This window comes from Rana temporaria, chromosome 6 (assembly GCF_905171775.1).
Source record: "Rana temporaria chromosome 6, aRanTem1.1, whole genome shotgun sequence".
NCBI classification, from domain to species: Eukaryota; Metazoa; Chordata; class Amphibia; order Anura; family Ranidae; genus Rana; species Rana temporaria.
In genome coordinates this window covers 4,915,293-4,939,893 of record NC_053494.1, presented here as the reverse complement: position 1 = coordinate 4,939,893, position 24,601 = coordinate 4,915,293, and the positions used below count along the sequence as shown (strand labels likewise).

Here is a 24,601-nt window from a genome sequence, read left to right as displayed (position 1 = left end):
AAGCGAAGCAATACATTTTTTCACTTCTAGGCTGTAGTGTGGGTACCAGAGGCTGTAGTGTGGGTGCCGGGGGCTATAGTGTGGGTACCAGAGGCTGTAGTGTGGGTGCCAGGGGCTATAGTGTGGGTGCCAGAGGCTGTAGTGTGGGTGCCAGGGGCTGTAGTGTGGGTGCCAGGGGCTGTAGTGTGGGCGCCAGGGGCTGTAGTGTGGGCATCAGGGGCTGTAGTGTGGGCATCAGGGGCTGTAGTGGGGGTGTCAGGGGAACACTCACATGTAAAAAAGCTCATCAAATGCAAGGGGGGCCGCTCCAATCTATCCCCCCGGACATCGCGCTGTGCACAGAGCACAGTGCTGTGGAGAGGCTGGATGGCATTATGTGGCTGACAGGGAAGCCCGGAAGAACCACTGAGTGGGTGTGATGTCACTGGAGGTGGAGACACGGCCAGGATACAAGAAGAGCACACTGGAACAGGGCAGGCTATGTGCTCAGAGCTTCAGTTCCGTCTAGTGCAGGTGCATGGAGCGAGAATATTAGTACTTGTGTGGCACTTTACGTACATTTGCGGGTATGTCCGTACTCGCGAGTGTACGTAAAATGAGTGTCCGTAAAGCGGTTTATGCCTGTAGAGGCAAACAAATTCATCACTGACCTAACAATTAAAGGATAAGTAAAGTGGAGAAGATAAGGTTGAATAAGATATAGATAGGAAGTATAAAGAGCTTTACTTACCCAGGCTGTAAAATTCCCAGTGGCCTAATGAAGAAATAAAAGTGAATTATTATGAAACAAAAAAAAAAAAGTGAATTGGTGATCCGGCACAGAACTGATACAAAGAGAACACTACATATCAACTATATATAACCAGGATTAAAGTAGAATTAAAGGCAAAACTAAATAAAGAATTTCCATCATATAACTATCCGGCAGCTGCGTGAGACTGGAACGATCCCACAATGGAAAAATGTGAGTAAATGTGAGAATTAGTGGCCCAAGAGTGAGAGAGAAAAAAAGGGTTCCTTTGTGCAGATGGGGCCACAGACAAAGCAACCACACACTGTCTTGGGCCCCTTTCATACTTATACGACTTGTCCCATGATGTTGAACTGCAAAATTGCATGACAAGTCATTCTCCATGATTTTCAACGACTACCATTCATATTAGCACAATTTTAAGTCGTGCCAACTTCAAAGTAGTTCCTGCACTACTTTTTTTCTGAAGTCGGATCAAAGTTTGGCATACGACTTGTGCATGAAGGGGAAGTCCACGCCAATTAAAAAAAAAAAAAAAAAAAACGGCATGGGTTCCCCCTTCATAAGTATACCAGCCCCCTCAGTCTAGTATGGATTTTAAAGTGAACCCCCATGCCAAAAAAATGGCAGAGATTGGGGGGTTGGTGCATACAGAGTGAAGAGTTCAAGGGTGGTCTACACACAGTGAAGAGTTCAGGGGTGCTCTACACACAGAGTGCAGAGTTTAGAGTTGTGCTGCATACAGAGTGCAGAGTTTGGCCTTCTTCTACAGCTGCCTACATCTGCATCCCCCATCCGCATCTCACTTTCACCCTTCTTTAGCTCTGACCTCTGCATTCAACCCCCTTACACCCTTAAAGCTCCACCATCTTCCAAATGTATTTTGTTTCCATATTAAGCTGAAGCTTCCAGCCGTCTCTGGTACCTCACCACACACTGTAGCTGGCTTCTCCTCTTTCACTTGCAGGGAGATCATTCAATGGGGTTGTCGGCATCCACACTCCACCCTGGGCACCTGCATCTTTCTTGTCTCCATCCTGAACTCAGTGGGAGAAGCTGAGGAGATCAGACCTGTGGGAGCCAAACTGTCACTTGTAAACACAGATGCCGGACTTCTGTGTTCACAAGTGATAGTGTGGAGCGGGGAGCAGAGGGGCCGAGCCAGAGGTGGTGGAACTGAGTTCCACCAAGTTCCAGCTGAAAAAAAAGCCCTGGACCTGTATATGTCAGGGACCGGGAGATTATTAGCCAGATTCAGAAAGACTGGCTTAAGTTTGTGCGAGTGTAGCGCATCTCAGATACACTACGCCGCCGTAACTTAGAGAGGCAGGTACCGTATTCACAAAGAACTTGCGTCCTAAGTTACGGCGGCGTAGTGTAAATGGGCCCGCGTAAGCCCGCGTAATTCAAAGTAGGCTGGTAGTGGGGGTGTTGTATGGTAATGAATCGTGACCCCACGTAAATTACGCGCCTAACGAACCACGCATGCGCCGTCCGTGGACGTTTTCCAGTGCGCATGCTCAAAATCACGTCGCAAATAGTCAATGCTTTCGACGTGAACGTAACCTACGCCCAGCCCCATTCACGTACGACTTACGCAAACAACGTAAACAACGTGAAATTTGACGGCTGTTCCGACGTCCATACTTAACATTGTCTGCGCCATCTTTTTGGTGGTTTATCTTTACGCCTGAAAAACGCCTTACGTAAACGTATCGGGCGCAAGTACAATCGTGAATAGGCGTATCTTGCTCATTTACATATTCTAGGCGTAAATCAGCATACACGCCCCTAGCGTCCAGCGTAAATATGCAGCTAATATACGACAGCGTAGGAGACTTACGCCAGTCGTATCTTAGCAACATTTAAGCGTATCTCAGTTTGAGAATATGCTTAAAGATACGACGGCGCAGATTCGGACTTACGACGGCGTACCCACTGATACGCCATCGTAAGTGTTACTGAATCTGGCTATATATGTTCGACAGAGAAATATTTGGTCCCAACCTAGGAGTATACTTTGAACTTGTGGTGCATTCCTCTCTAGCGGTGGTCCTCACCCTTACTCAGCATTTCAGATATGGTAAAAGCTTTGTGACAGCAGGTAGATATTGGTATGAACTTTGTGACAATCTTGGTATTTGTGCAGCTACAAAATTATCTTCATTTCTTTATGTTAATATTAAATTGGATGAAGGAGAGAGGTAGTACTTACCCAGAATGGATACATTAAAGAAACCTAATTTAAAAAAAACAGAAGCGAGTTGGTGTGAATGCACAGTGCTGATATAAAAGAAAAGCTACATACTAAGAAAGTGTAACGAGTACTAGTACAATTTTCCTTTAAGTGTAAATATTGGCAAATTAAAGCCCTATCCCTACCCCCATTGAGAATGTCAGATTGTGACAAAACGCGTCTGGAAGGGCACGTAGTGACGTCACCAAGTCTTTCTAGTGGAGGAAGGGCTCCATATCTGCCAGCCGGCAACTTTTTATACATGCGTTCCTTGTTCTATTTACATGTGAGTGCAATATATTTTTTTAATAAATTTCATCGTTGACGTTATTACGCTGTGGTCCGTATCTCTTTCCTTGGGTCCTTCTGCACACCACATTATTGACTGTACGCAAGTGTACGGAAGTATCCAGCTGTCCAGTTTGTTCCTGTGTCGTTTACATCTACATTGCAAGCCAAAGGCCGTGGCTTGTTATAGCCTAACGCTTTTTGTGCTTGCCATCTGGTAAGCGGTTATATATTGCAGTGTTGGTCACTTTTTCATGTGTGAAGTCACTGTGGTGTTGGAGTAAGGATAAGAGGGGTTCAAGACCTCAGTCTACAACATTTATTAACCATTTATTAATCATCTATTAGTGTGTTTTTTTTGTTGTTGTGTGGACTTTTTCTATATGGACTTATGATTGGGTGATTGTTGTAAGTACTGCATTACCAACCATTTGAACAGACTTATATGGAATGTGATTCAATTTACACATTTTTTTTTTTTTTTGCCTGCCTGGAGTTTCCATGTTCTCCCTGTGCCTGCGTGTGTTTCCTTCCACACTATAGATGTGCTGGTAGGTCAATTGGCTCCTGTCTAGGGGGTAGATTCAGATAGAGATACGACCGGGTATCTCCTGATACGCCGTCGTATCTCTGAGATCCGACGGTCGGATCTATGCGACTGATTCATAAGAATCAGTTACGCATAGATCTTCCTTAGATCCGACAGGTGTAAGTGACAGGTGTAAGTGACTTACACCGTCGGATCTTAGGCTGTAATCTCCCGCCGGCTGCTAGGTGGCGCTTCGGTTTTTTACGCGATGAATATGCAAATTCCGATTTCCGCCGATTCAGAAACGAACGCCCGCCCGTCGCTTTTTTTTTACGTCGTTTGCGTTCGTTTTTTTCCGGCGGATAGTTACCCCTGCTATATGCGGCGTATTTTATGTTAAGTATGGCCGTCGTTCCCGCACCGAGTTTTGAATTTTTTACGTCGATTGCGTAAGTTGTTCGCGAATACGGCCGGACGAAATTTACGTTAAAGTCGAAACCAATGACGTCCTAGCGACGTCATTTGGAGCATGCGCACTGGGAAAAATCACGGCCGGCGCATGCGCAGTACGATCGGCGCGGGGACGCGCCTGATTTAAATAATACACTCCCCTAGCCGCGGAATTTGAATTCCGCCGACTAGGGGAATACAGCACTTGCCTCAAAAAATTGCGCTGGCGGATCGTAAATAAGATAGATTACGCGGATCTAAAGATCTGCTGATCTATCTGAATCTACCCCTAGATTGGCCGTAGCATAGTATGTATGAATGTGAGTTAGGGATCTTAGATCGTAAGCTCCTCAAGGGTAGGGACTAATGTGAATGTACAATGCATAAGTAAAGCGCTGCGTAAATTGACAGTTCTATACAAGTACCTGTAGTAAATAAAATAACTATCTATTTCTTACCTTCTTTAAATTCTGTTTAAAGTATTCCTCTGTAAAAAAAAATAATACAAATATGTGACATAGAAAGGTAATGAGGGGGAAACACATTTTAAGAAGCAGAGGCCAGCATTGGCAGTCTCTATACTTCCCTGACAGGTTTCCTCAAGGCCCCTTTCACAATTATACGACTTGTCCCAGGAAAATCGCATGACAATCATTCTCTATGATTTTCAATGACTACCATTCATATTGCCACGACTTTAAGTCATGCCAACTTCAAAGTACTTCCTGCACTACTTTTTTTCTGAAGTCGTATCCCGTATTAACAGATCCGACTTTGGCATGCGACTGGCACATGAACTCCACGCCAATTTTTTTTTTTTTTTTTTTTTTTAAACCGGCATGGGTTTCCCCTTCATGGGCATACCAGGCCCTTTATTCTGGTATGGATTTTAAGGGGAACCCCCACCCCAAAATCCATAGCAGAGCCTTATCCGAGCATGCAGCCCGGCAGGTCAGGAAAGGGGGTGGGGATGAGCGAGCTACCCCCCTGCTGAACCGTACCAGCCTGCATGCCCTCAACATGGGGGGTGGGTGCTTTGGGGCACCCCCCACCCCAAAGAACCTTGTCCCCATGTTGATGAGGACAAGGACCTGTTCTCGACAACCCTGGCCGTTTGTTGTCAGGGTCTGTGGGCGAGGGGCTTATTGGAGTCTGGGAGCCCCTTTAATAAGGGGGCCCCCAGATCCCGGCCCCTCACCCTATGTGAATGAGTATGGGGTACCCATTCACCTGGAATAAATAAGTGTCAAAAATAAAACACACTAAAAAACACAAATAAAAATTAATTTATTAGGCAGCTCGGATAAGGGTCTGGTATGGATTTTGGGGGAACCCTTAAAATCCATACCGGACCGAAGGGCCTCGTATGCTCATGAAGGGGAACCCATGCCGGGTTTAAAAAAAAAAAATTGGAGTGGAGTTCTCCCTAATTATTGGGGGATCAAAGTCGTGTCCCTGGTCATTGAAGTCGTACTTCAAGTCATAGGGCAAAGTCGGATAATAAAACCACACCTAATCCTGCTATAGTTGTAATACTCATAAAAAAACAAACCCAATGTATTAATAGTAAGACGATAGAGGAATAAAACAGTGGAATGTCTCCATTACCTGCAGCCTCCTGTAGGATCTGGTAGAAGTGTCGGAGTTTATTGGCCATTCTTCTCTCCGCTGATAGAGGGTTTATTTTATGTTTAATCAGGGATCTCATTTCTGTTTTGCTGAGAGTCAGAAGTTCCCAGTCCCGGTAATCCCCCACCATCCACCATTCTGTAATCTTCCTCTCCGAATTTATATCCTCCACATCAGCTATCACAACTTTTATGTTTTCTAAACCTACAGAGTAAACAAGACTAAAGATTACACAATAGGTGTAAAAACGAGCAATACATTATAATGTATAATTTAAATAGATTGTAAAGATTCTATAGTGAGTGGCTGGTGTTAGCTCTACATTCCAATCACAAATGTTTTGCAGCACTTTACCCTCTTCCTGCCTGCAAGCTGTTTATTACAAAGCCCATCACAATGCTCCATACTGTGGATACATTATTAGATATCCTCCTTCGTTCAATGCATTACACACATAATTCTGCCAGTTCAAACTCTGTTGACGTTGTGGGACTTCAACTTGATACTTTATGTTTTGCATACATCTCCATTTGGACCCATTTAGAATATTCCTTTAGTTTCCCTACTTAGAAGGTAAAATTACTTTAGATCACAGGGTTTAAGAATTGACTGCTCTTTCGGATAAGGAGCCATTCTTGGTGCTCCACCGGGACAAGAAGATTTTATGGCCCCAGCCATCCTTTTTTGCCTAAGGTGGTGTGATGAACCCTCGTCCTCAACAGGACTATGTCCACCATCAATGCTTCCTCTGTCCAGAACCAGCACTATCCACTATCCAAGATCCCTTAGCTCACCCAGTCACCAACCGTACTTCAGTGTAGGGTGAACAACAACATCAAACTGCTTTATTATAATAACACATGTACACAGATATGTAACAGAGACACTTCCACCCACCCTTGGATTCAGGGCAGGTTAAACTGTCCAATGACAATAGACACACAGGTCAGGTGTATTCAAATGTCTCATCAGTAAACAGTGTTATCAGCAGGGGGGGTTCTGCCCCCTCCCTCTTTCCTCACAGAAAACACACTTATACATCCCATAATATTTGAGGCAGACAGCCACAATAGAACAATAGAATACAGTCACACCCCAAACTATCACAGCAAAGAGTACACAACAAAATTAGACAATGTACAATATACTGTGTATATATGCATATATATATATATATATATATATATATATATATATATATATATATATATATATATATATATATACACACACACACACAACATTCCAATGTGGCTGTACCGTAAGTCCAATTAGTACAGACAAGACTGGATTTCTCTGTCACCCTGTGCCCCTATTAGAGACACAGGGTGATTTACACATAAGAGGGCTGGGGAAGCTTCACACAATGGCCCGGATTCACAAAGCACTTACGCCTACGTATCTCGAGATACGCCGCGTAAGTGTAGATATGCGGCGTCGTATCTATGCGCCGTCGTATTTTACGTTGTTTACGTAGTACGTGAATAGGGCTGGGCGTAGGTTACGTTCACGTCGTAGGTAGTGATCCGTCGTATCTTAAGGAGTAGTTGCGACGTGATTCTGAGCATGTGTACTGGGATACGTCCACGGGACGGCGCATGCGCCGTTCTTTTTAAGTACTTGTTTGGCACTCGGCCCATCATTTGCATGGGGTCACGCCTCATTAGCATGACTCACGCCCACTTCCACCTACGACGGCTTATGCCGAGGGAACCCAGCGCAGTTTGGGAGGCAAGTGCTTAGTGAATTCGGTGCTTGCCTCTCTGCGCTACGTTGCCGGCATAAATATGCGCCAATGTATGTGAATCCGGGCCAAAGTTTCCAGAGCTCTCTAAGGTAGACTGAGTTGCACAAACCCCCCCCCCCCCCCCCAAAGTGACTCCTGTCATAGGTGGCTTCTTTGTTTAAGCCTTCAGACGATAGTGGACAAAGTTTTGCATTCATTGTATGCTGTTTGTGCTATCAAGTAGACATGTGCATTAGTTTTCGTCCGAATTTCAGGTATTTTCGTTATCATTTTAACAAACGAAAACAAAAGCGCAGAATATGAAAAACGAAAGATCCGACATGAATAAATGCTTTATTTTAGTCTTCGTTGCAACAACAGTTCGATATAGATAGACGATTCGACTTGACGCTGAAAATAACAATCTGTGTCTATCAAACCTGCGGTTGAATTTGCCTAACCTAACTCTATTAGTCCGAGATTATTCTACATAGAGAGAAAATATTCTACATAGAGAGGAAAGATTCTACATAGAGAGAAAATATTCTACATAGAGAGAAAAGATTCTACATAGAGAGAAAAGATTCTACATAGAGAGAAAATATTCTACATAGAGAGAAAAGATTCTACATAGAGAGAAAAGATTCTACATAGAGAGGAAAGATTGGACATTATAGAGAGAAAAGATTCAACATTATAGAGAGAAAAGATCGCTGCTGGAATTGGGTGGGGGAAGTAAAATAAAAATAATGATGATGATGAATGTTATTGGCTGATTGCAACCAAATAGGAGGAGCAGTAAAATAGCTAGAACTAACTTGACAATTCAACATGAATGATGAAGATTCGACAAAGCATCGAAAAAACATACAAACGTCGAATATGTCATTGAAGGCTTATGGTGTCTGTCAAAAGTTCTAAGAAGATTCGACGGAGCAGCTAAACTGTACAACGCCGCAATCTTACATTTCCGATCAAATGCTCGGCCCATAGGCTATAGAAAAATTTGAATGTTGGTTGACTAGTAATAATAATTAATAATTATAATTATTACTAGTGTTATACAACATTAGAATTCTACTATAGCTAGCTTGTAGGTGGAACATTCGACGGGAAATGTCGTACAGTTTTGCTGATCCGTCGAATCTTCTTTGAACATCCGACAGACACCATAAGCATAAGCCTTCAATGACAGATTCAACCTTAATTAATTCAGATTTTCGGACGAATGCAATTTCTAACAAAATAAATAAAAACAAATTTCGGGAGTAACTAAATAAATTTATTTTTTGGACGAAAACGAAACTCCGAAACAAAATATCTCAGTGTGCACATGTCTACTATCAGGTCTTACCTGAATTCGACTATTTGACAGTTATATTTCCTCTTTTTTGTACTTCCTGAAGGCCCTAGGAAGGGTCACACAGCTTTTTTTTTAAATCTTCAGTTTTGCAATGGCTCCGGCAATATATTTTTCAAGCTTATGTCTTAAAGGGTGAGGGCCGATCTTTTCTGGTGAAAGCTCATTCTACTAGAAGTGTTGGAGCATCCCAGATTACTCATCTTCAGATTTTGTTAGTCAGGTTTGTAATGTTGCTACCTGGACTTCAGTTCAGAAATTTGCTAGGTTTTATCAAGAGGATGTCTGTGCCGCTGAGGACACTTCTTTTGGTTGGCAAAATAAGTGGTTTCTGTGTGAGGTTCATACCAATTTTTGAGTTGCTGGTTGGTACTTGGTTGCTGTATAACCTCCTTTAATTTCAATACTTTGGGATTTGCCTATCATCGTGTAGCCGCAGTCAAACGCACACTCTGGACTACAGCTGCACAGATCGGGCTGTCACTGACAGTGTCAAACATGCTGTTGCAGCTCACACATAGCCAGTACTGAAGCTGTTCTCCTTCTCCTTTCCTGCCAGTGAACATTGAACATTGTTGGGGCTGTGTGCAGCCGCAGAGAGCAGCAGAAAGCCCGGTGATCTGCCGATATGGTTCCGGCTAACGTGAAAGTTCTTTTAAGGACTGCACAGGCGCAAACTTGCCGATGGAAATCTCCGAACCTCGGCCGGCATCCAGGGCGACGTGGATTTTGAGGAAAGTGGCCAGTTGGCCTCACGTCCTCGCTTCGCTCAGATGGCTCGCTCCGCTCGCTCGGCCTCCTGTTTTTTTTTTAACATCCTCCAATCCACGGGGATGTTAAAGAATGAGCCTGGATGCCGGGCGAGGTTCGGAGATTTCCGTCTGCAAGTTTGCGCCTGCGCAGTCCTTGAAGGAACTTTCTCGTTAGGGGAACCTTAAGGACAAGTCACCAGCCCACAAGCTGGGAAACAAAGGAAGCAATAATTGAGGTTCAAGAACTTGTGGGAGGTGTAGTCCACTCCCCAGAGAGATTGTACCTGGTGCTACAGAGCACTTTGGAGCTACAGATCTCAACATTACAAGAGCTCTGAAAAAGAGGAAAAGCTAAGACTGTTCTAAGACTGTGTTTAGATCCACCTTAGGATCATTTGGAGGAACAAAAGAAAAAAACATATGGTGGCTACATACACATTGGCAGATTTCATTATTAAACAATCAGACTTTCCATCTCATTTTCAAAAGACATAAATTAATTCAGAGGAGTCATGTCTGCTCCAGACATGGGCCAATTATCTGCAAAGTAGTTTTAAAACATTTTTTGTGTATATATAGCCATATATAGCCAAAACTTGTCTTTGTTTTATTTTTGGTTAAGTAAGGAAAGGATAAAATACCCTGTCAGAGAATTACCCTATATACTCGAGTATAAGCCGACCCGAATATAAGCAGAGGTACCTCATTTTACCCCAAAAAATTGATAAAACGTATTGACTCGGGTATAAGCCTAGGGTGTCCATCTGCATCCCTTACTGTGCCTCACTTTGCCTCACTGTGTCCATGTGCATGCCTCACTGTGTCCATGCCTTACTGTGTCCATGTGCATGCCTCACTGTGTCCATGCTTCACTGTGCCTCACTTTGCCTCACTGTGTCCATGTGCATGCCTCACTGTGTCCATGTCCATTCCTCACTGTGTCCATGCCTCACTGTGCCCATGCCTCTTGTGCCCATGTCTCACTGTGTCCATGCCTCACTGTGCCCATGCCTCACTGTGCCTATGCCTCACTGTGTCCATGCCTCACTGTGCCCATGCCTCACTGTGCCCATGCCTCACTGTGTTCATGACTAGACTGACGTTTAACATGGGAGTCTATGGAAGGGGTGCCCAGATTTGAAAAATCGGTGCTCCCCAGCCGTAGGTCTGCCAGACAACAACCTTTGCAAACTTGTAGAGAAGAAATGGGGCTACATGTGTGCCAAGTTCCGGGTGCAGGGGACCTATGACCGGCTGGTACCGGGTCCCTAAATTTACCGGAGAAATTAACGTTTAACATGGGAGTCTATAGAAGGGGTGCCCGGATTTGAAAAATCGGTGCTCCGCGGCCGTAGGGCCCCCGGACAACAAACATTGCACTCTTGTAGAGGAAGAGTGGGGCTACATTTCCGATGGAAAAAGTCTGATGGGGCATACACACGAATATCTGATGAAAAAATTCTGTCTGACTTTTTCCCTCGCACATTCCGACTGTGTGTACGCGGCATAACTCTACCACAATCTATAAAAAGGTTTTGCCTTTACATACACCTTAAATAATCCAGGATCTCTGATGTGTTAATAGTTTGTAGATCAGAATATTTATATTTAGCTGAGAAATGGAGAGTGATGGGACCTCTCTGCTCTGTGGATCCATTTAGAGTGGATTCAGAATCCATTAGATCCCTTTATCACCTGTGACTCAGTATGGCTCTCTTACCATGTTTCTCTCTGCTGTAATCAAGGAATTTCTTCAGACAAAACAGATCCAGCAGAGGGGTTTCCGGAGAGTATGAGTGATACAGGAAAAGGGTGGAGGATCTATCAACATAAGATTTCCATTTATCTTCTTCAAGATGAGAAATGCAGCCGCACACAGTCCAATATTCAAAGACTGAAAGTTCTGACAAAAGCTTTAATAGCGGAGTTACATCTGTTTTAGGGTCCCAGGTGAAGACGGCCAGGCGCTCTGTACACTCCTTACAAATTGTTGTATCACTGAAAGAACACAGAGCAAACGTAATAAGAAATTAGTTTGGTTAATATAAATATAAAAGTGATATAAAGAAATTCCCCTGCTGACGTCAGCCGGGAGGGGAGGAGGAGAGAGCCTGGCCAGTCATGCGATCGCCAAGTGTCGCTCTGAAATTAGGTATAATTGGCTCTTTTTTTTATAAATCACACACAAAGGGGCACACATGATTAGGAGACAGAGAGGTTAGTATGGTAATGTAAATATTATTCCAGCAGAGCAGCAGGAGGGGTGGGGGCACTGGTATGAGCTGACAGACAGGGAGGGGAGGGGAGGAGGACACAGGAGACACAGGGAGAGCAGAGAGCAGGGCTGCAGATGACAGAGGAACGTAAACTGACCATGGTGTCAGGGCTCAGCAGCCATGATACGCCGTGATCAGTTTACAGATGGGAGGGTTAGAAACTGGCAGGATCATGCATGCCCAGCTGCAAAGACCTGACCGAGGTACAGCATAGTTTAGTAACAATTAACACCAGTATTTACAGGATACCCAAAATAAAAGGAATTTCTGATATACTGTATGCCTTTATGTGTCATATATCATCTGAAATTTACTATTAAATGTGTCATGAAATAAATAATAAAATACCTTGGTAAAGTAGAATGGTCTTCCAGATCTATAGTTTTCTGCAAGCAATTACTGTTCCTTAAAATTTCAGAAGTTTGAGAACTGGCCTCACCATACTGCAGTGAACATGGAACCATGGAATCTTGTACTTTTGAGCCTTCACCTATCTCCAAATATTCTAAACCGGTGGTATTAACTTTGATATCAAAAGGTTGACTTGACCCATTAGAGATTTGGGTAAACATATCAGATGTTTGTTTGTTTTCAGAAGAGTTAAGGTCATCATCAGAGGCTGGAATGGTTGGTTCAGAACTTTTAGTTGCCTTGTAAAATCCAGATTTAGTCTTGGATTTCTCATTCTCAATCATGTTACTATTCCAGCCTTCCCTTTCAGATAATATGGGTGACCTGCCATTTTCTGTATTCAATTCATCATATGTTTGAACCTCAGCTTCAGATGAAACATTTGCCTTCATATATTCTGGCTTTGGTCTGCTAGGTTGGTGTAAAACAAATACATTTGTTCCTATCTGTATTTTATCTTCATGCCACAGCTGGGTCTTTGTCTTGGAAAAGCAGCCATTGACGTGGGTTTTTGAGTCGTTGACTGCAATTAGAAAAACTTCTCCTTCTGTCTTCCTGATCACACAATGTTCACACTCAACATCAGGACCGGAGATCTGGATGTCTTGAGAAGGTCCAGAGCCAATCTTGATGATATCATTTATATTATGGATACTTAATGATGTACTTTGTTGGATAAGATAGCAGTCATTACTAAATGTGACATTCTGTTTTTTAAGAATGACCCCCATGTTCTCTAAATTCTTCTTCCATTCCTGAGTGGCGACCTCGGTCCTTTTCAGCTTTTCTTCCCACGAGGTTTTCAGATCACTGAGAAGATTTTCTTTTTCCTCCAACTGTGACTTCAGTTTCTGTACTTCTGTTTTGACGTGTTCTGTTGTTGTCAGCTGCTCACTGAGTCTTTTAATTTCCTCTTGTAGCTCCTCTATGGCTTTGGATTTCACATCCTCATTGACCACGGCTTGGTTGACTATTCGTTTGGCGCTCTCTGCGTATCTTAGGGTAGAGAGCGTTTCCTGATAATTATCTGCTGCAGGACTGACTGTGGCCAACATAATCGTCTTGCTGTTTCCTCCAAGATTGTTCTTTAGCAGCAAGGTGAGTACAGAGTCTCTATATCTCACGTATTGACTTTTCCTTTTATTTTCCGAGATTTCAGCCAATGAATTTATGACTAGACCGAGAGTTAAGAGGGATTTATTGATATTACAACATTCCTTAAGCTGACTGCCTTGGGCTCCAGATTTGTAGGACCTCTCACTTCCCGCCAGATCTACTAGGCTGACCTTACTCACCAACTCTCTGGAGGCTCCAGACTTGTGATCATTACATGTTTGTGTAACGGTCAGTGTTAGTATAGAATGGGACCGACTGCTCTGCTCATTCATCTTGGTTTCTGCAATGGCCCTCTGTTTGTTACCTTGGTCCAACAGCAATTTAATCTCTTCATAGCTTTGAACAGCATGGCAAGATAACTCCTCTACATATGGACCGAGTAGTTGGTCTTGTCTAACTCTGAGTTTTCCTTGCTTTTCATCTGACCTTAGAAGATCTCTCACCTCTTCATTATATATCTCAAAATAGGATGCCTCAATCCTGATTGTGTCCAAGTCATTGGACTCTTTATTAAATAAAGCAGAGCAGATTCTTGGCACAATACCAGGTTGGTCATGTGTTCCCATCATAGAAAATGTTTTTCCTGATCCGGTTTGGCCATAAGCAAAGATACACACATTGAAACCAAGCCATATGTTCTCAAGAGCTCCATCTCCAAGATGTTTAAAAACATCTTCCTGCCCAGTCTCATGTCTGCCCTCTGTCCAGAAACAGTTGTCATATGTGAAGATATGAGGTTCTTTTCTGGCTTTTTCCTTGCAGGAAATGGGTGGCAGAAGGGTAATCTGGTTTCCACTGACCCGAGCAACACACTCTGAGTTTAGTCCTTCCTCCCTCTGATTTAGAGGACGGACCCTCACAGCCACTTTCACTTTACTGTTATTCATTTTCCCAGTTTTTAGATAACCTGTGGGGAGAAAATATAAGAAAGGATGAAAACAGTCTTTGAGATCTAAATATCCTTATAATACTGACCTGCGGACTCACATGCATAAAACAAACAAAAATCTGTCTCAATAGGATGCACTTGACATCCTTAGGATTATACAAACAGATGCTCCTGTTAGGTAACCACTTCTATACTGGGCCAATTCTGACTCCTACATGAAAAAATCACAATTTTTTTGGATACTTTGGTACTTAAAAGTCTCCATAGGTGACACTTTAATTTTTCTTTTTTTTACAAGTATACAGTTTAGAGTACAGAGGAGATCTTGTGCTAGAATTATTGCTCTCGCTATAACATTCGCAGTGATACCTTACATGTGTGGTTTGAATGCTGTTTACATATACGGGGGCAACCTGTGTATGTGATTGCTTCTGCGTGCTGGGATAGGGGTGGTTTACATTTTTTTTGTATTGTTTATATTTTTTTTTTACAATTTCCCTTTAATTTGTTTGTGAGTTGACAGATTGAATCAATCCAATAGGATCGCCTGTCCTTTCAGCCAATCGTGTGACGGGTGTCAAAACCTGCTACGTGATTGGCCAATATTTATTTGCTGTTGTAACACACCTGTGTGGGCTGAGAGCGCACTAACCCCCCCCCCCCCCCCCCCCGAGCCCATCCTATTTTGAAGCCTATTAGAGCCTCTGGCTGCAAGTAGGAAGAGGAAATATGGACAGCCGCATTCCAAAAACATTGATGGTTGTCTTTATTTAAAAAAAGAAAAATGCACTACAAGTCACAGCACACGACACAGGGGTGAACATCTGACACGTTTCGCACTGTGGCTCTAATCAGTGCCTCAAAAAAACACACCCCACCCACCCCCGAAATTGTACATGCGCCCGGTGTCTTGAAAGGGGTCGGGCGTATTAATAGGGGGTGGCGGAAGGTATAGGGCGCCCTCAATGGACGGGCCGCCCCTGGCCAGAAGTGGTGCTTCTGGCCTCCAAGGGTTATAGAGATGGCCATGAATCATCTGTTCTGTACACCACCGCCACAGGCGGTTTCATTCTTTGGCTCGCACGGGTGAGCCAGGAGAAGCACCGGAGGGAGGCAGGAGGGGGGCAGGAGGAAAGCATGAACATAATACCTGCCAAACAACATGAATACTGAACATGAAAAATTTACCAAAGACCAGAGTATGTGCTTGCAGTCATAACTTGTAGTACATACAAATAAGGTACAGTAAAGGCAATTTTTTTTTTATTATTTATTCATAATTAGCTTCCCAGCTGCCCCTTTCTAGTGAGATCCCCGGCAGCGTTCTGTGATCAAGCACTGGTCTTCTGGTTTGAACGACACGCTGATTCATTCAAACCCCTTTTTATTAAATCCTCACTTTCCGCATAGAGCACCAAGGACTCCCCCCAGGGGGTTGTCACGATGGTGCCCTATAATAATACAGAGAACAGTGCTGATGTCATCATGATCTCTGCATCATTGAAGACTTCCTAGCTCTAAAAAAGAGGGAAAGAAGAAGACACTGGGGGTTATTTACGAAAGGCAAATCCACTTTGCACTACAAGTGCATTGCAAGTGCAGTCACTGTAAATCTGAGGGGAAGATCTGAAATGAGGGGAAGCTCTGCTGATTTTATCATCCAATCATGTGCAAGCTAAAATGTTGTTTTTTTATTTTACGTGCATGTCCCCCTCGATTAGACAGCGACTGCACTTCCAAGTGCACTTTGCACTTGTAGTTTGCACTTGTAGTGCAAAGTGGATTCGCCTTTAGTAAATAATCCCCAAAGTGTGCCATGTGACTAAGGTTGCCAAATTGTTTGGGGGGGAAAAAAATACTGGCTTCAGCCCAGGTGGCAACTCTACACATGACAGAACTGAAGGTATCTGAAAAAAGGTAAGTATTAAAGCGGGGGTTCACCCAAAAAAACTAGCTACAGTATGCCTTTATTTAATTTTCTTGTGCCGTACTCACTGTTTAATCCCGTAGTTAAGTTTCAGACTCCCCGAGGGGAATGGGCGTTCCTATGCAGAGGGGTTACATGAGTGACGGCCGGCTATGGCGCGTCACGCTTCCCGGAAATAGCTGAAATAGGACTTGGCTCTTCACGGCGCCTGCGCAGTTCGCTCCTAGCATGTGCGCAGGCGCCGTATAGCGCCATGAAGAGCCGAGCCATAGCCTGCCGTCAATCATGTTCCCTCTGCATAGGAACGCCCATTCCCCGTGGGGAGTCTGAAACTTAACTACGGGATTGAACAGTGAGTACGGCGCAAAAAAATAAAAATAAAGGCATACTGTAGCTCAAGCTAGTATGCTGGATTTCATGGTAGAAACTTGTTATTTAGGGTGAACCACCGCTTTAAATACATATAGGCCTATTAGGGTGCAGGTTTATTAGGGTGAGGATGGGTTATAGCTTCTTTATTTCTATCTGTGTCCTCTTCGGTGAAAGATATCCCTTTGCTTGCTTTCTGTACTGGCAGTGGCAATAGGGGAGGGGAGGGGGGCACAAAATCAGGCGCAAATAAAAAAAGGAAGAGGGATAGAAGAGAAATACATCCACCTTCCTTTAAAAGCTCCATGAGCAGGGACCTCCTATTCCTTATGTTCTGAACTGTATTGTTATTGTATTGTCCCCATTTATATTGTAAAGCGCTGCGCAAACTGTTGGCGAAATATAAATCCTGTATAATAATATACAATATGTTCCATGGTTCAGATCTATAGTACTATGTGGGTCTTTATTTAAAGCCGAGTTCCAATCAAAAGTGGAACTTCCGCTTAATCCACTCCTCGCCCCCTTAGGCCTCGTACACACGACCGAACATGTCTGCTAAAACTGGTCCGGCGGACCAGTTTCAGCAGACATGTTCGGTCGTGTGTACGGCTGACCGGACAATTTTCCGGCGGATCGGACAGGTTTCCAGCAGACAAATGTTTCTTAGCATGCTAAGAAACATGTCCGCTGGAAGCCTGTCCGTCGAACATGTTCGGTCGTCTGTACGACTTACCGGACATGTCCGCTCGGCCGAAAGCCCTTGCATGCGTCAAAGTGATTCGACGCATGCGTGGAAGCATTGACCTTCCAGGGTCGCGCACGTCGCCGAGTCATCGTCGCGGCGACGGCGCGGCCACGTCACCACGTATCCTGTCCGCGCGGATTTCGGTTTGATGGTGTGTACAACCATCAGACTGAAATCTCCGAGCGGACATGTCCGATGAAAACGGTCCGCGGACCGTTTTCATCTGACATGTCCCCTCGTGTGTACGAGGCCTTACATGCCACATTTGGAGGCTTCAGTAAGAGTGGGACTTCCTGTCCCACTTCCTCCTTCCGCCCAGGGACCGCTTAGGCGATACGTCATATCGCCTACGAAGGCCCCTTCCTGTAGGTGATCGCCTGACCACTCATAGAGCGCAGCGCCACTCGCGCATGCGCAGTGAGTGCCCAGCCGTGAAGCCAAAAGCTGTCACGGCCGGGTGCCCACAGTAGGAATGAAGGCGCCGGCCGGAGAGGGGGGGAGAGGAGCGGAGCTCCGGGCGTCGCGTCGTTGGACAGTGGAGCAGGTAAGTGTCTGTTTATTAAAAGCCAGCAGCTATGCTTTTTGTAGCTGCTGACTCTAAGGCCCTTTTCACACTGGGGCATTTTTCTGGCGTTATTCGGGCGTTTTTCAGGCGCCTTGGCCTTAAAAAAAAGCCGGTAAAGCACCTGAAAGAAGCCTCATCTGCAATCCCAATGTGAAAGCCTGAGGCCTCGTACACACTACCGGTTTCCTCGGCAGAATCCATAAAGAAACTTGGTGGCAGAGCTTTTTTGCCGAGGAAACCGGTCGTGTGTACATTTTTCATCGAGGAAACCGTCGAGGAACTCGACGAGCAAAAAAGAGAGCAAGTTCTCTTTTTCCTCGACGGGAGTCTGAATTTGCTCGTCGAGTTCCTCGTCGGGCTGGTTTTCAACGAGAAACTCGAGCGTGTGTATGCTAAGAAACCCGCGCATGCTCAGCATAAAGTATGAGACGGGAGTAAAAGTAGCGTTTGTAATGGAGATAACACATTTTTAAAGCTGTAACAGACTGTAAAGTGCAAATCGTCTCTCACCAAACTTTTACTTAACACACAGTAACATGAGATTAGCAAAAGCAGCCCCAAGGGTTGTGCCAGTGGAATGGAACTTCCCCTGCCGTCGTATGTGTTGTACGTCACCGCGTTTGAGAACGAGGAGATTTTGTCTTGACAGTGTGTACGCAAAGCAAGCTTGTCGAGTTCCTCCACAAGCCTGACAAGGAACTCGTCGAGGAAAACAATGTGTCTTTTCCAACGAGTTCCTCGGTCGTGTGTACAAGGTCTCAGTGCGTTCAGAGCCCTTTCACACTGCCCGCGCCCAAAAAAATGCTGGTAAAGCACCGCTAAGACCCTAACGTTTTAGGGCGTTTTTGCAGTGCCTCAGTGTGAAAGGGTAAGGCGTGTTTACAGCGCTTTCAATTCATTTCAATGGAGAGGGGCGTTTTTGGAGCGGTTTTTTTTTCAGCGCCCAAAAGATGCTCAAAAGATGCTGCTTGCAGGACTCAGTGTCAAAGGGTCCATTGAGATGCATGGAGAGTGTTTTATGAGCGTTTTAATAGCGCTGTTTTTAACGCTAAAACGCTGTAAAAATGCTTCAGTGTGAAAGGGGTCTTAATAAACATAAACAAAGCCTGGAACTCCCCTTTAATAGAAAATAATGAACTCACCATCAGGGATTTTCAGCTCACCCGTCACTCCTGCGTCAGAAGTTCCTTTGTTTTGGTTGTCACCCTTAGGCACTCCCTGTATGATGAGGACATGTAGGTACAACAGAGCAGATTGGGATGTTTGTATTCCGCAATTCTTCCACTTCTGAGTTGTCTACAGTAAAAGTGTTATTTCTATCTTTATTCTCGAAATCCTGGACAATGGCATCTGATTCTGCTCTACCCGGGTTGTTTGCTCTCCTGTTGGTAGCAAATTCACTTTCGTTATGACTAGAGACGAGTTAATCATTAGAAATCCCCTGTACTAGGCGTGTTCCTGATATGTTCCTGTACTTTGTTTCCTTAGGTTTAGCAACCAGGCAGGTTTAAGTTTGCTCTTCGGCCGATGATCCACTTTTTTTATTTAACCACTTCAGCCCCTGAAGAATTTACCCCTTTTCCTGACCAGAGCACTTTTTGCGATTCGGCACTGCGTCGCTTTAACTGACAATTGCGCGGTCGCGCGGCATTGCACCCTAACAAAATTGACGTTTTTTTTTCACAAATAGAGATTTATTTTGGTGGTATTTGTTTACCTCTGCGTTTATTGTTATTTTTTTGCGCTATACACAAAAAAAAAACGCGCCAATTTTGAAAAAGAAAAAAAGCAACATTTTTTACTTTTTGCTATAATAAATATCCCCCAAAAATATATAAAAAACAATTTTTTCCACAGTTTAGGACGATACGTATTCTTCTACATATTTTTGGTAAAAAAATGCAATAAGCGTTTATTGATTGGTTTGCGCAAAAGTTATAGCGTCTACAAAATAGGGGATAGATTTATATATATACTGTATATATATATATTTTTATAGGCTGATGATCCCTAGTAAAGCTTGGACCCACAGTTAGAGGCCTCTTCCCTCCCAATGCTCTTCAAAGTCTCTGAACTCCAGAACCCAAACCGGGAGTTACTATCACATGCCTGGTGAGGACTGGAATGTTGTAAAGGTCTCTCTTGCACCTCGTGCTCAACACTCAACACGGAAGGTGGAGACAGAGAGTGTGAGGGAAAGGAACTAGTAGCTGGCTAGTGAATTCCCTTCTTAGGTGAATGAAGCTGGAGGTCGCAGTCCTAAGAACAGGATACTGAAGCAGCTTGGCATCAGAACAGGAGATAGTGGCAGAGCCGGTATGCAGGCAGCGAGCAGCGACAGCCGGGGAACAATGGACCGAGTCAGCAGGCAGAGCAAGTCCAGGAAGCAGGCCTAGGTCGGTAACAGCTGGGCAGCGCAGTACAGAACCAGTAGGCAAGGACGAAACCAGTAAACAGGCCAAGGTCAGAGAGATCAGAGGAACAAGGTTAATGCAGAAGGAAAGGAAAAGTCCAGGAGGAAGCCGGGTCATACACAGGTAAGCAGGTTCTATGGATTTGGTCTCAGGCAGGGCCGGACTTACCATTGGGCTTGACTGGGCTCAAGCCCATGGGCCCCGCCCAATAGGGGGCCCCAGGCCCAATCGTGGCAACCCCCCATTCTTGGCAATCGCGGCAATCCCCTCCCACAATTTTGCGTCAATCGCGGCAATCCCCTCTCGTGGCAACCGCGGCAACCCCTCCTGCAATTTTGCGGCAGCCACGGCAACCTCAGCCCCTTCACTGCAGCTGTGTAAGGGGCCCCAAATTACTGAAGGTGGCCCTCCGTCCAGAGTCCTCCGTCTCAACAAGTATGATCAGTTGGCGCACTGCCCCCCCACTCAATAACATCGATAGGTCGGTCAGCGGCGGATCCAGCCCCCCACCCCTGATCAACAATGATCGGTCGGTGATAACACCCCTCCCGCTTCACGGCTCCAGGGGGCCCCTTCGATTATTAAGCCCAGGGGCCCCCACCACCCTAAGTCCCCCCCTGGTCTCCGGAATACAGATCCAAGCTGAATACCACTCAGCAACTGCTCATGTAGACAGGCCAGTTTAAATAGGCAACTGGGAGCCAGGTACGCACGCTAATTCACATGAGCACATGCACATGTACATCTGTGAGTGCACGCACGAATGGGAGCACGATCGCCTGAAATAGTAAATCTATTGCCTCTTTGCCTAGAAATATTAGCATGTGAGTAATGCACATCTGTACGAATATGAGCGGAAGCCTGCACTGTTTTTTTTTTGGTTCTGCTAATCTGGTTTACCTTACAGTTACAAAACCGGGAAAAAAATGAAAAACCAATTCTCTACCTCAAAACCAACACTCTGGAGCCCCTCAACCTGCATACATGAGAACCCTGTGTGCCGTTTACCTCTTTTTTTAAGGTGGCAGGGCCTAGCACTAACACAATACCCAACAAACATCCCTTTGCCATAGTAATGAAAATATTATATCCAAACACAGAACTGAAACCCATAAATACATCAATAAAATTGGAAGATAAGATTGCATCGTGTCATGTTAAGCAGATCATTAGCTTATCTATAGAAATGTCATATAAAGATAATATTTTAAAAAAGAAAACACGTTATACCTTTGGCCTTGCTAATTGATTTCCCAGAAACACAAAGCATTCACGTTAGTTCTTTGTTATTGAACATAAAAAATCTCAAAACCTCTATACAAGGATGTCCAAGTTTCTCTATAATTATACCACATTATTCGTTTTATTGGGTAGCAGGGAGCAATAGAAACAAATACATTTTATGATATTCACATGCCATAATCTTTGAGACTTATTTATAAAAAAGTGAAACAAATGTGTTTTTATGTTATTTTTTTCCAGAGAAAAGACTGGTTCTGACCTATTCATCTTTAAATTTCTATCATTCATCATTTTTAAGATTATGATGCAATAAATGGGGATATATGGACAGAAAATGCAGTCTGATGTTATTTATTTTTCTTTATTATTATTATTTTTTTTAACTACTTCACACCCGGGACATTGTAAAAAAAAACGGCCACAAGGTGGCTCTACAATGCCGGGAGGCTGTCTTTTTACGGCCCCGGCTCCTCCGGCCACTGGGGGGGCGGCGGCGCGCCAGCCTACCCGGCGCATCACTGAGATGCCGATGCGTGTGCCTGGTGGCCGCGATGTCCGCCAGGTGCTCGCAATCGGCAGTGACATAACAGGGACGTGGATCTCTGTGTGTAAACACACAGCACCACGTACTGTCAGGGAGAGAGGAGACCGATGGCGTGTCCCTTGTACATAGGGACACAGATCGGTCACCTCCCCCAGTCAGTCCCCCTCCCCCCACAGTAAGAATCACTCCCAGGGTACACATTTATCCATTTGTGGGCACTGATTGGCATCTATTGTGCTTATTTATTTACATGTGGATGGCCATGGGGGATGTACCTGGCCATCCACATGTTGCCCCCCTTCCCTGGTGGTCCTGGCGGCTTCCCTGGTGGTTAAGTGTGGGCATCCGAGGGGGGGGGCTGCGCTGATAAACAATCAAAGCAAACCCCCCCCCTGTCAGGAGAGCCACAGATCGGCTCTCCTCTACTCGTGTTCTTTTAGACGCGAGTGAGGAAGAGCCGATCAACAGCTCTCCCTGTTTACATCGTGATCAGCCGGAGGCTCTTTACCACGGACTCGGCCCCGCCCCCGGCACCCGTGTCACTGGATTTAAATTTACAGCAGCGCAAGACAATGGCTGCACTGCTATCAATCTATCCAATGAAGAGCTAAGAAGCCTGGGCAACGATCGAGCGCGTTTGCGACGCGGGACTTTCCAGGGCACAGATAAATAAAACAGGGGGGCTGGGGAGGGCCGTAATCATCGGATGTTTTTTCACCTTCATGCATAGGATGCGTAAAGGTGAAAAAAACATGAACATTTACAACCCCTTTAGGTTTATTATATGTCCACATATCCAAATGGGGTGATGGCATTTAGAAGTCAATGAGGAAGGCTTTTTGAGGTGTGTAAAGTTTTTAAGAGCTATTTTTTTTTTTATAATTCTTATTACTAAAAAAACTAAAGAAATTACAGCATCTTGAGTTTGTAGTCTAAGCAAAAGGCAATAGGGTGCAGTGTGACTAGTGCAGGTGGCTCTTCCTCTGAGAGGTTTTCCTCTTGGTATGAAGTACATAATAAAATCTAGGAGGTCAAGCCTGTTAGAGGGGGGGACACACATTTGATGCCACCAAACTGTAAAATTGTAAGCCAGTAAAATATCTGATTCTTCAATGTGTTTTCTACTAAGTACCGAGATAGTCCACTAACTTTTTGGGGAGAGGGAATGTTGGAGGACCAGCATCGGCCACTGTCCCCTGTCCCTGTCCCCACCCCCTTCATTTGTATATCAACCCGGATGATAGTACGTTTCTATTATTAGCTATCCTATTTATCTGAGGCTATACTTAACCTTTTTGTATTATGATATCGTCAGTTATTATTTCAGATTTTTGAATTTTCTGGTTTTCCCAAATTAACAAATTTGTCTAAATTCGTTAAAAAAACGAATTTGGAAAAAAAAATTCACATGTCTACTGACCACTAGGTGTGTTCTCTTTTCGGTCTACTACTGTATGAAATGTATGTTGTACACTGTTCTTACATGATGTTCTACCTGTTTTTTAACAATACTGCATCTACTAAGTATAATTTTGTATTCATTTATAAATCCTAATAAAAAAACAATTGAATGAAATAATGATCCAGGCCACATTCTTGGTATTCGTTCATCAAAAGATCAGTTGATCTTTTGATGAATATCAGGAATATAAAATGTTGGGTTTATATATTCTTTAACCCCACACCACATTATTCTGAACCACCGAAAATCTCGAACACACGCTCGGTATACCGTGTGTGTGTACGAGGCTTTCAGGTTTCTCGTCTGGAAATCTGGCCAGAATCTCGACGAGAAAAATAGAGATCCTGCTCTCGATTTTCTCGTCGGGATTCTTGTCGGCCTGTTTCCTGACGAGAAACCCGAGAGTGTGTATACTTACCTGGTCGCCGTGGAAACCAGCGCATGCTCAAAATAACTTTGACGCATGCGCGGTAGCTTCCACGGCATAGGTAGGGTGAAGCAAGTTGGTGGCGACGGCATCGAATGTGACGAGCACATGCTCGTCATACGCGATGACGTCACCGCATTCTTTCCTTTCAAAAGAACCGCGGTCTTAAGTCTCTTACGCCGTCGTATCTTGGGGTGCATATTTACGCTGCCCGCTAGGGGCGCTTCCGGATATTTCTGCGTTGAATATGCAAATGAGATAGATATGCCGATTCACGAACGTACGTGCGCCCGGCGTATCAAGATACGTCGTTTACGTAAGGCGTCGGACCGGCGTCCGTCGTAAGTCCTTTGTGAATCTGGGCCTCAGTGTCATTTTCAGGGATGACATAGATTTCAGTAAATCAAAACAAGTTATGAGGGGGAAAAAACTTCACATGATAGACATGAAAACAGTGACATCAATGTCTAAATATACAATTTGATTCCAG

At 44.4% G+C, this 24,601-nt stretch overlaps 1 protein-coding gene across 1 annotated transcript in view; it reads right to left on the bottom strand.

Annotated features, from left to right (window-relative positions):
* LOC120942937 (kinesin-like protein KIF13A) overlaps positions 1-19,502 on the bottom strand; it is a 29,686-nt gene extending 10,184 nt beyond the window's left edge. Inside the window, exons 1-7 of the mRNA XM_040355905.1 lie at positions 19,165-19,502; positions 12,346-14,431; positions 11,442-11,719; positions 5,863-6,087; positions 4,713-4,741; positions 2,967-2,990; positions 731-754 (exon numbers count right to left, since the gene is read on the bottom strand). Of these exons, the coding sequence (XP_040211839.1) occupies positions 731-754; positions 2,967-2,990; positions 4,713-4,741; positions 5,863-6,087; positions 11,442-11,719; positions 12,346-14,411 (2,646 nt within the window). The 5' untranslated portion in view covers positions 14,412-14,431; positions 19,165-19,502. The remainder of the gene's footprint in view (positions 1-730; positions 755-2,966; positions 2,991-4,712; positions 4,742-5,862; positions 6,088-11,441; positions 11,720-12,345; positions 14,432-19,164) is intronic.
* Between the last annotated feature and the right edge of the window lie 5,099 nt (positions 19,503-24,601).